Here is an 11,873-nt window from a genome sequence, read left to right as displayed (position 1 = left end):
ATAAAAAAAAACAGAATAAACAATATCAAAATACTCTAAAATTAAATGTTAATCCACTATTGGACCTCGCGGCACTCCAGTGGTTGGCCGTCGGCGATGCTCCTCCAGAGCTCCGGCGGCCCATAGCAACCTGTAGCACTCAGCTTGTGCTTGATGCACACTGTCTGAACAACCAATACCGGTTTGCTGCACTGGTTTTGGATTTAAGCAATCCAATCTTTCTCAAACTACGAATCCTGTGTGCCTAAAGGATGAATTTGTTAACTTTTTTACTGGCTCAAATGAACTTAGTCTGCGCCTATTTTCCAAAGTAGGTCCATTTTCTTGAGAGAAAGCAGCATCTGTGTACAAACTTTGGTGGGTATGTCTTGAGACTGATTGTTGCATGCCCATGATTAAGTTCGTGACGATCTGTCTGTCACGGTTGAAATGCACCAAACTTGTAGCTGCGAAAAGAGAGAGAGAGAGAGAGAGAGAGAGAGAGAGAGAGAGAGTTGGGAAAGATCAAAGATGTCGTTTTTCTGTGAGCAGTGGTGTTTTTATTCTGTTTCTGGTACTCTTTACTTCTTTAGCTCTTTCTACATGGAGAGAGAAAGCAAGAAAAGGAAGGGGGGAAAGGTTTAGGGCAATGGGAGAGCTGCGACTCATCGCTTCCGCCGGTCCGCGCCGAAAACCCTAGTTTGGACGCGATGCATCCTTCTCCCGAGGTATGGAACTTGATCCGATCCCCTTTGTCAATGGTTCAGATTGCGTTACTGCGGTGCAAAGTGCGAGGATATTGAGAAAAATCGAGATTTTGGGGCGATTTAGGAGGAACTTGTCGGGTTTCTTTGTTCTTGACTTGGGATTTCGGATCGACTTGCATTTCTGATAGATCGATCTAGCAAAACTGAAGAGGGATTGTGGTGGATGGCCGTGTTTGGTAGGGAACTTCAACCTTGCGTTCTTGTTCCGGTTTCTGCAGATTTCGTGCTTGCTTTCGCACCCGTGATTTCTGCAGAACGATGATCTGAGAATTTGGAAGTCATTTTGATAGCTTATGCTTCAGCATATAGTCTCAACTCAACAATTAGATTTTGTTATTGTCTTTCTCTGAGGTGCACTTATCTCCTCTAAAATCGTATGCAAATATGAAATCCGAAGGTGTTTCTTGTGTTTGGTTGCATGATCAGATTTTATTTGAAAAGAGCCCTCATCTGATTGCATTTGTCAAAACTACTTATCTGAATATGTATGGATGCACCATGAATGTATAGGTTCAGTTTGAAGAAATAGAAACTTAAAGCGATTCAAACATCCTTTGTTTGTGATCAAGAAATGTAAATATCTTTACAGATACTGAAACTAGGGTTCATAAAACTCACCTGTCTTGTTTTAACTTAGACGACCAAGGTGGAACAAATCAGTGCATCTGTACCTGGATAAATCATGGAGCGATGCTCTTATTGATAAAAGCAATTCGGAGCAGATCTGCTATCAAGATTACAATCTTGGTTGAATTGTTAAGCTAAAAGCTTGTCTTTTGCAGCAGTTTTATCTTGTAAAAAGATATATGTTCCTGTGTGCAAAAGAACAGAAACATTATTTGTCTTTTAATAACAAATATAAGTGTTGATTCAAGATCTTAGAGCTGGGCAGATTTCTAAAAGAAACAAATTTAATCTTGTATCCATGTTTTAATCTTAGCTATTCATTGTGTGTGCATGTTGGTGCAATGTACTAGACAAGAAGGTGTTCAGGAATGGTAGTATCTATGACAATTATTTCCCTGTAATTATGTGCCTTTTGTCTTATTTAGCTAAGTTCATTTTAATTTGCTAACTTTCAGGAACGTTGCCTGAGTTTAAGCTACACTTGGAATTTTAATACATCGCATAATGGATATGGGGCAATGGCCGCTCTACATGATCGTTTGATGCTATGACTTCTGCTTAGTTAGGAATGGGCTATGGTCATCATCTGGGAGGAAGCTCAATAAACTATTCACAAAATGAGTGTTTACACGAGGAAAAATTGCTACTTGAGATGACTCCCGATGTTGATTCCGACAACTTTGATCTTGCTGAAGTTGGCTGTGAGCATATTATGATTGGAAGTCGAACATGCAGTGTCCCATATGAGCTATATGATCTTCCTGATTTGAAAGGAGTGCTCTCTTTGGAAACTTGGAATCATCAGTTAAATGAAGATGAAAGGTTTTTTCTCGCAACTTTTCTTCCAGACATGGACCAAGAGACGTTTTGGCTTACCGTAAAAGAATTGCTTACGGGTGATGAAATGTTATTCGGAAGCCCACTCCACAAGTTCTACACAGGAATGAAGGGAGGACTTTATTCTCCACAAGTTACTTATTCGAGAGAATGCCTAGTTTTCCTACAGAAGAATGAATACTACCATCGTGTTCGATCGTACCACGAGAACATGCTCCAAGCATTTTCAGAAATGAAGAAATTATGGGATGGGTGTGGGCAAAACCTCACTGTTGAAGAAAGAATTCACATTTGGAAGAGCAGGAGGGAGAACAAGCCTAGGTTCTTGGTCGATTTAAATACATTTCCAGATGAAGACATATTAAACAAGTGTGACGAAAGTGTTGAAAGTTTACCATCATCAAAGGCGGCCCGCTGTGTAAATGGACATTACTCAACAATTCTTTTGAATGGTTTGGTTCGTAACATTAACAGAAAAGGAAAGGGAGTGTTGAAGTTAAAGCCAATCCTGACAAAACCAGTGCAAAGTCAGGTCATGGAACCATCGCCAGATAAGCCAGAGCAGCCATCCAAGGGGTTGCCAAAAGGTGTTCTGAGAATAAAGCGTAAATATGATCATCATAGTCAGGTGACACCAAGAGTAAACCTGGAACAAATTTCTGCATGGAATAATTGTGCACCCAATTTCTCGTCTCACCAATTTGCTTTGAAGAAGGATGAAGGTGATATTAGCGAGAAGTCACCCATTTTGTGTCAGATGAATAGAGACGGAAGTGCCTTTAGAAGCCCAGAGATCATACATGGTAGTAAAAGACAGGAAATTCCATATGCTTATACCAAGTTTTCTGAGATCTTCGAAAAGGAACCAAAAATGAAGAACTATGTGAGGCAAGATGGTCCGGAGATATGTAGAAAACAGCTCCTCTCAAGGTTTGATCAGAATTTGAGCAATTATGCTTTGGATGCCGGTCACAGCGGGGACTGTCAAAATATGACAAAAAAAACCTCAACTGTCTTAAAGGGTCGACAAAATATACCGATAGAAGAAAATTCTGCTGGCACGAGGAAATGTCACCTTCGGCTTGCAGTTGAAAATCATAAAGAAACAAGGCTAAATACCACAGCCATCAGAGAAGGTTTACTGATCTCAGATGTTCGTAGCGACAATTCTGAACATTTGGGGAATGGATCTAAAATTGATAGAGCTAATGTAGCAGTATCAGGGGCTGAAAAATGCCCCATGTTTCCTATAACATATAAGAGGAAGAAACCATACAAAAAGGTCAACCACAAGGACACTCTCAAGCAGCAACCACAAGAGCCAGTTGCAGTTTGCTTGGATTCGAGCACTCCAATTGGAGCAGTGAAACCACAACGGATGGCAATTAAGATCAAGTTCCGAGGCTTGACAGGTCAGAGTGGTTAATGATAACAACCGGCATCGCTTCTGATTGGCATTAGCCTGTGTAAATATAATGACTGAGAATCTTTATCCATCGTCTGCAATTCAATGAGTGATAGAGCCTCCTTCCATGAAAGCCATAGCTATTAATTAGAGGTCACTGCACTTCTTGTTAGGCTTTTATTACGAAAATCAAGCATACCAATATACTTGATTTTGATGGCTTCCACAAATAATTCTGGATTTGCCCTTTGAACTGATCTCATGTTGATTGCCAAAGGAACAGTCAGCAAGTACCAACTGCTCCAACTGATATGTTCTGGTCTTCATGTGCTTCTGAACTTTTTTGCTCTACATGATGGAATGTATATCGTTCTGCAAGCTACATCTTGATTTAGATGAAGCACTGAAATTTCCTCACACTTTTCACTAGTTTGACAAGTTCACTTGTAATTGAAATGTATGAGTAATGTTCATACAACTAGTTGGCTAATTGGTTGAACTCATTTCTCGGTCAAAGGTTTTGTCATGATCAGTTTAAGCTTTCATTTTTAGTTTCAAACTGAAATGAACATGTCACTTGCTCGACTTGTTTGTAGCAGTAGTTTCATTGGTTCAAATATCAACTCTGTTTATTTCAAGAAGAAAAATACCATACAGTTTCTTCTTGTGGTCAAGTTTTTCAAAAATCATATAGTGTTAATCTTTTTTTCCCCCGATTTGCTTGTTTCATGGATGTGTAACTCACTAAATGTATATGCGCTTTAATCACTTAATTATTTCTAAATATTATTGTAGAATAACTATTTGCACTATAATTTTTGTGGCAAATATCATCACAGATTTAATTCTTAAGTACTATAATTATCTGAAGTAATAAGCAAAAAATAATTAATACACATTCGTTTCACTATGCTTCTGTATCTTTTAACATTTTGAGCCGTCATTTTCTCTCAAAATGTTTTTTTAGTCCTGTTATAATATCTTAGCTGGCTGTTATCCGGATGGAAATCCATTATCAATCACATGTTCATCACGCAAAATGGCAAGATCTCAATGTTATGGCCTTGACAGTTCTTGAGGTATAAATGGTGTGATAATGAGGACAAGACAAGATATGAATGCTAATTAAATTATAATAAGATATCTCGATTGGTAAAAAAATTGATCATGTACCTTGCAACTACGTCACATTTTACAACAGGGGCCAAAGACTGAAAGGAATCAACTGGAGTAGCGACTGCAAATGCTTTGGCTTCCAGGTTTCATCAGAATTGCTGAGCTACGGCAGCTTGTCAGAACTTCGAAAGGATACAGATTGCACATGTAAATTCTACCAATTGTTAACAGGAACAAAAAAAGAAAGATATTTGGTCCAGTAAGTGAAATCTTGTCAGCTGGGCAGTTCGCATGCATACCTGGTCAACAGGAACAAAAAGAAAGGTATTTGGTTAGAACATCAAATAGACTTACAAATAGCTTGTAAGAGAGGTGAAAGGGTTCATCAGCCAAATGCAAGAAAGAAGCATGGCAAAAAGCATAAGTAATCTAACAAGATGGAAAGGAGGATAGAGGAGTGGCCACAAGCTTTTTATTCTGAAAAGTATTAATCTAAAAAGTAGTGATAGACTACCCATGTCTTTGTCAAAGATCTCTAATACAGTTACGACAAAACATTTTAAAGAAGAAAACTCGAGGATGATTGGTTTACCAAGCTGTTTCAGCATTCTATCATCCTTAATCTCCAAAAATCCACTTAAGGCATAAGTAACAAGATTCACCTCCACAGAAATTACTTGTGTATTGCTTTCTACCAACCTGCTTTGTCGGTTCCATATTTTAAGTTTAAATATCAAGCAGTTTAAGCTGAGCTCCTACACCAACCTCACCTCTAAAATATCAAGAAAAAGAAAGGATAAAAACAGAATCACAGATGCCAAAACTGTGACTGGTTTATGCCAAAATTTAGCTATACAAAGCAAAGAATTTTCAAGAAATAGGGAAGTTTTGCATAGCTCATCATCAACACTTTAGCTTGTCATCATTTTGACTGAAGGATTGTTTATCTGCATTGCTATATTTTAGTGCCTTCAAGTGCCTCCTTTCATGTTTTCTATTTTATGGTAGAACAACAAATCTTCGTTCATATATATCAGGATCCTTGTTTGTCTTACCTACTGCATGGCATCGTACACCAGCTTTGTACTTTTTCCCTGCAAGTTATACAGAACATTGAGGTCAACTATGCTACAGCCCAAGATAATTTAAAACACGAATGAAACTATGCATTGAGCTGTTCAAGTTAATGAAAGTGCAAGTCCCATAATTTTTAAATAAAATGACACAATGTTTAAATACATCAGAGTCAAAATACAGTGTATTAAATGGTAGACAATCTTTTCCTAAAAGAAATAACTTCATTGGCTATCAGTGTATAGAACTGGTAGACATAGTGATGAAATAACTACTCATGCATTTCAACTTAATGTAATTTGTCACACTTGCAATAATAAAAGACAAAAATAACATCAAGAAGGCTTACAAATTCCAACTTCTATGTTGGGAGAGACAGCGGCCAGGACTAAAAAATGAGATATTATCCTCCAGAGGATTGTGAACATGACAAGGTCATAATTAACTGACCGATCCCTTTGATTCATCTGTAGTTACTTGTAAACTACCTTGACTAACTACTCTGATATTGGAAGCATCTATGCATTCAATTGGTTTCTTCTCATCATGCCCTTCAGATTCAGATGTGGGAGGGGCAGTATTTTCTTGCAAATAATTTCTAGAAACACTGGAATTGCTTGGTAAGTCTTGGTCGGAACCCTGTGCTACTGTTTCTTTAGAAAAATCGTTGTTTTCACCTATCAAACTCTGTGAATGCTCACAGGAATTTTGTGCCATGGTATTGGACTCCAAAATAGGCACGGTGGCTTCTTTAGTATTTGCCAAGGCCGAACTATCATTCTTGATATGGTTGTGATCCTCACAAGGTTTATCAGAATTAGTACATACAGAACCATTTATTTCCTCTAAATGATTACCTCCTATTGCATTGCAAGTTACATTATCTCTCTTAACTCCATTAGTCATTAAATCCTTTTCTGCACAGATCCTTGTTGAGTCCGAAATTGACTCATGATGGCTGCCACCAAAATTTGAAGAATTTGAATGTTGAGGCACATTAGGATTTCTTTTGGATAATGCTTTCTGTTGACAACTCTTTGGATCCAAATCTTCTGTCTTCCTAAAAGCAGCATTAATGCTTGCATTTGGAGCAGATTTTGGTGCTGCAACAGGAGCTCTTGTGACCTTTCCATATTTGGGTGGCAAGGTCTTTCCATTACTTGATGCCAAGCAGCTTGGGCAATGCCATTCTGCTTTAGGAATGCCTTTGCTACCATAAGATTGAAGACATTTCAAATGGTTTCCTTTCTCACAAGCATCACAAACGAGCAAACTTTCTGTATCTGAAATCACATTCTTGCATATCTGGCAATTTAGAGAAGCATTCATATAGTCACTTGATGGAGGAATCCAGTTTGGACGATCCAGAAGTTTTGATTGCAATATCCTCTGCACGCTCTTAGTAATGTCATTGTGATTGGTATAAAGAGGTGTAGGAACAAATGCCAAACCTTGAGAAGGTTGATGTGCAATATGCAGGCCTCTTTGTCCTGCTTGAACCATAGAAGGCTTTATTTCCTGGTTTTTCATCTGAAGCGCAGATTGGTTAGTGTTTACATCAGCAATACCCTCATACTTAATTAAAGTATGATCCAACATCTTGTTTGGTTGGCTAAACCTTGCCACCGCATCAATGGATGGTGATTGCATAGAAGAGATGGTTGGGATTTTCTGATGCACATTTTCAACTACAATAGAAAACAACTTAAACATCAAGAAAAAGATAAGGACATCAAATATTACATGTTAGAGGGAAACCAACTTCCAAACAACTAGAAAAGAAGAGGATTCACAAAGGAAAAAGTACCATTTATATTTGTGCTAAACAAAGGATTAAGCCCTTGGCAGACAAGTCCTTAGCAGTATGCCAGGCCATACTACCTTGTATCAAACTAAAACATAATTAGGAAACACAAACGTTACTGATACTAATACCACATTGTTATCTCTGACTGGCACCAGTATCTGTTCTTTATTAGACAAGAACTATGACTAATACTAATTCACATAAAAATTAAGCAAGGAACACCAAGACATGCTTCGAGATGCAGTTTTCTATGCTTCAGATATTGTTTGTAACCATCAGTTTACAGGAAAGAAAATCCTCAAACTCCATCACCAACAAGGGGCCATTGACACGATAAGTAGATTGTAGAAATAGATAACTTCTATCTTCTAAACTCTCATAATTTAGCACTTTTCATGGTCCTTAATAAAGTTGTGAAATTAAGCAAAAAGGAAGTAAGAAAATTGTAGATGCATTAATGGAGAAGTCAACCCAAACAAACTCAACAAGGTCAGAATTTCACAACTGATGGATAGTCAGAACAGTTATTGTCAAAAGATTTTACCTTGATCTCGAGTCAGATAAGCTGGCCCATTATGTTCTGGAGGCAAAGCCCTATCAAGCGAACCAAATGAATATTTTATGGTGTTGGCACCAGCTTGCACATCATTAATCTGTGACTGCTTCAAATTAGGGGCAGCACTAGCCAGAACAGGAACATGAGATGAAGCTAAAGAACTACAAAAGCCTCCAGAGGATGTTAGCATAGAACTCTTGTCCTGTGAAAACCTAGAAGCACCATATGCCATAGTACCACGAGATTCAGATTTTACACCAGCAGATACAGGATACCGTAGAGGAGAATGAACTGATGAATGCTCATTTATTTCCTTGGACTCTTCCATCTGTTGAATCAGACCAAAAGCATAGGTTGTCAGATAAGCGAGTAAACCTTATAGGCATGTAAGACCCACATTTAAGAAAATTGTCATATCTCACATTCAAACAAATTCCACCATGAAAACTGGAATGCAAGTTATTTTGAATCACTGTGCTTTCCAAGAAAAGCCAAAAGAACGTGGATATCATATTAACATGTAATTAAGCGGGTGTAAGCAATATATAACCAAACCTCATTACAATGTTCAGAAATTTCTTTGTATTTTCCTTAAGTATTGAAAGAAATCTGAGAATTAACATTGGCATTTCCTACTTAATAACAATAAAAACAACAAACGTGTAAATAGACTACAATATTACACTATTTCAACACTGACAATCTTCACATTTCAATAAAGTTGCAGTAAAATGAAATCTAAGAAAAAAAAGTGGCATAGTTTAGTTTTACTGCACTGGATTTATTCTAGAAAGCAATTCAGAAGACCAAGTGGATGTGCGCTACAGAAGCGTAACACTCCTAAAGAAATGATAAAACTACAAACAGAATAAGCAAATATGTTTAGCGTCCTGTCAGGAGATATTTTGAGAGACCCAGGACAAGAAAATAATAATGTCCTAACAGATATGACCTTGAACTTTCAGAAACTTAACTCTTCACTTTAGAAATAGAAATGACCGAAGGGAAATTAAATCAGAATGGATATGGCAGTCTGGACTATGAAGATGGATATGTTCTTCAAAAGTATGCGGCTCGTTACCCTTCTCGTCATTATTTATAAGATCAATTTGGGTTAACAACCGGAACAAGAGATTGGAGCAAATGGCAGACATATAACAAAATATTGATTTTCTAGGTAATCACCACCTTGATGCGAGTCAGAAAGATCCAACATATACATAAATTGTAATTCTACCTACTGAAAATATCAACCTATAGCAAGAATACCAAAATAAAAACAACAACTAGTAGGCATAATCTCAGGCTAGTTATGTCTCACTAAACGTATGTTCTTCCACCATTGCACTCTGTGTAGGGCTCTCCGGTAACAAGAGCAACAATGGTTATAGGAAAAGGGACAGGAAGACGGACCTTTTTCTTGGTCAACATCAACTTCTCTGCAATGGACATCTTGGGTGGCCGGAATCCCAGAGCAGGATCCTTGGACCTGTTCAGCCCCAGATCCTCTGCCACGACCCTGACTGCCTCCGTGGAGAAGAGCTCCTTCGGCCTGACGGCCTCGCACATCACCACAAGCCTCTCCCTCGCCTCCGCCACCAGCGCCTTCTCGGCCGCCGTCGGCTCCTTGCCACCGCGCACCTGTCCTATGGCTGACAAAACCATCACGATCTCCGCGACCCGCTTCAAATCCCCGTCGTCCCTCGCCCTCTTCCCCGCCTTCGGAGCCGCACCGGCGGCGGGGCATTCCTCTCCCATCCTCGCGGAGCGGGCCTGTAATGGAAAAACAGATCGAGAGCCATGAGAGACGAGGGAGATTGGAAACCCTAACGAGAGAGGGGGCGAGGTGGAAAGATCAAAATCGGGGAGAGGTTCGGTTTAAATACCGAATCGCGCGGGAGCGAGACGTGTGAGGGCGTTCGATCGAGCGTTTAGTAGAAGCGATGACGGGGGGAGTTCGAGTCGGAGGAGAGATTTGAGCAGCAACGAGAGCAAGCATAAAAGCGAGGGTGTGGCAGCGAGGGGTTCATTTTTTTCGCCCTTCTTTACTAGATTAATCAATATTTCTTTTTCCCGATCGCAGATGCCTCCGATCCAAAACCATTCAGGCTGTCCAGATGGGATCGGATACTTCTCCTTCAACTACACTAGCCATAAAATCCAATCACAATCAGCCACTTGTAGTTCCCCTTTATTTTTTCCACTCAGTATTTGATGTTTTATGCTCTGTTTACTTCGGCTAGCAAAAAAAATAAAACTTAGAAAATATTTTTATCCTTCATTAAAATTTTAAAAGAGAAGAAAAATATAGTTCGGATAATTTTAAATTAAAATTGATCATCTTAAAATTTAACGAAAAATAGCGAATGAAAAAAAAACACATATACCTCTTTTCATTCACAAAATTATACTATATACTTAAAAAATGACGCATGTACCCTTTTAAACTCATAAAATTACATCATATATCCAAAAAATGACGTATGTACTATTTTTTAATTATAAAAATTATACTGTATGTACTCATCTTCCTCAATCAAGGTAAACAAGTATACAGAGAAAAAAATTTCTTTCACTTTCCATTCTCTTTCCATGCCTCTAGATTTGTTTCATTCATCCATCATTCACTCCTTTAGGTAAACAAAGCATTAGTCTTTTTACGGAGACGACAGGCTAGCGATGTCTAAGACTCGCCTTGGTGCAAATTAGGTCTTACCAGGTTATGTACCGGATCTACTAGTGTGTTTTTGAGTTTGGGATTGAATTGCCACTCGACCTATACTTGCTAACGGATCGCAAAAATAGATGACTTCAAATCTGGATCTGCCAAGCACCCCTTTCTTGTCATTGGCTGGTGTTGTGTGTCAAATTGGTGTCTTTAATTTGTGCCCCTCCCCATCTATTCCAAGACCTATAAAAAAATATGAGAAATGATATGCTCCAAGAACTAAATGCATGAAAGGCTCAAGGAATTAGTTATTATATTCTACGTAGAAAAAGGCCTTGGGCCTTCTCTCTCTGTTTAGCTCCCTCCTCTGACTAAAACCCTAAGCTGTGCTTGAAACTGTGCTCGAAAGGCTCAGATCTCCTCCGATTTCTCTTTTATGTAGAAGGTATGCTTGAAGCTCAAATCTCCTCCACCCATGGCTGCAGGTCCTCCACAGGCGCACGAAGCAGAGATCCATCACCAGCGAAGCTCCTCCATAACCGACCGAACCCTAAAGCCGCAACCACTAACAAAGAGATGTCATCCCTAGTGATGTCATGGAGCGAAGCTCCTCCACGGCCAACCGAACCCTATCACCACAACCACCAGCAAAGCAACGCCACCCCCAGCGAAGCTCCTCCACAGCCTAAGCCTAAGCCCTAAAGCTCCTCCACCAGTAAAGCTCTGCTACCCAATTTTATCGGTCGCACAAAGGGCACTTACTCCATGACCAAACCCTAAAGCTGGAGAAGGGGTCTGTACAGGTTTGATTTTATTTAGTTGTTGAGCATGCCCTATTATAATTGCTTCCATGATTGTATGGGTTTGTTTTTTAGCACTTGATTAATCTTGATGTTATTCTTTCTGTCTTCCTCTTATCCACCTATAGAATAACTAACAACATTGAACATTAAGCTTTTTGCATGCTTACTTGAGAACATTAACTACAGCATTGGGCCATAATCAATAAGGCCCATTGGACTCTCTGGGGCTTGACC

General features: G+C 39.0%; 2 protein-coding genes across 4 annotated transcripts; one reads left to right on the top strand and one right to left on the bottom strand.

Moving 5' to 3' along the window:
* The first annotated feature begins 237 nt into the window (after nt 1–237).
* LOC121970118 lies at nt 238–4,262 on the top strand. The gene is made up of 2 exons (XM_042520593.1): nt 238–707; nt 1,829–4,262. Exon 2 carries the CDS (start codon nt 1,942–1,944, stop codon nt 3,634–3,636), a length of 1,695 nt encoding a protein of 564 aa, XP_042376527.1. The 5' UTR covers nt 238–707; nt 1,829–1,941; the 3' UTR covers nt 3,637–4,262.
* Nucleotides 4,263–4,730: 468 nt separating this feature from the next.
* LOC121970117 lies at nt 4,731–11,654 on the bottom strand. 3 transcript variants are annotated; one of them, XM_042520592.1, is made up of 8 exons: nt 11,159–11,654; nt 10,885–11,079; nt 10,055–10,407; nt 9,582–9,941; nt 8,157–8,496; nt 6,155–7,493; nt 5,787–5,825; nt 4,731–5,030 (listed from the first exon to the last, which is right to left on the bottom strand). In XM_042520592.1, exons 4-6 carry the CDS (start codon nt 9,924–9,926, stop codon nt 6,247–6,249), a joined length of 1,932 nt encoding a protein of 643 aa, XP_042376526.1. In that variant the 5' UTR covers nt 9,927–9,941; nt 10,055–10,407; nt 10,885–11,079; nt 11,159–11,654; the 3' UTR covers nt 4,731–5,030; nt 5,787–5,825; nt 6,155–6,246. The 3 variants fall into 3 exon arrangements, with proteins under 3 accessions (XP_042376526.1, XP_042376524.1, XP_042376525.1); XM_042520590.1 differs by having other exon boundaries at nt 5,324–5,825; nt 10,885–11,654; XM_042520591.1 differs by lacking the exon at nt 5,787–5,825 and having other exon boundaries at nt 10,885–11,654.
* Between the last annotated feature and the right edge of the window lie 219 nt (nt 11,655–11,873).

This window comes from Zingiber officinale, chromosome 4A, assembly GCF_018446385.1.
Source record: "Zingiber officinale cultivar Zhangliang chromosome 4A, Zo_v1.1, whole genome shotgun sequence".
In the NCBI taxonomy this organism is placed as follows: domain Eukaryota; kingdom Viridiplantae; phylum Streptophyta; class Magnoliopsida; order Zingiberales; family Zingiberaceae; genus Zingiber; species Zingiber officinale.
This window is presented reverse-complemented; position numbering and strand designations above follow the sequence as displayed.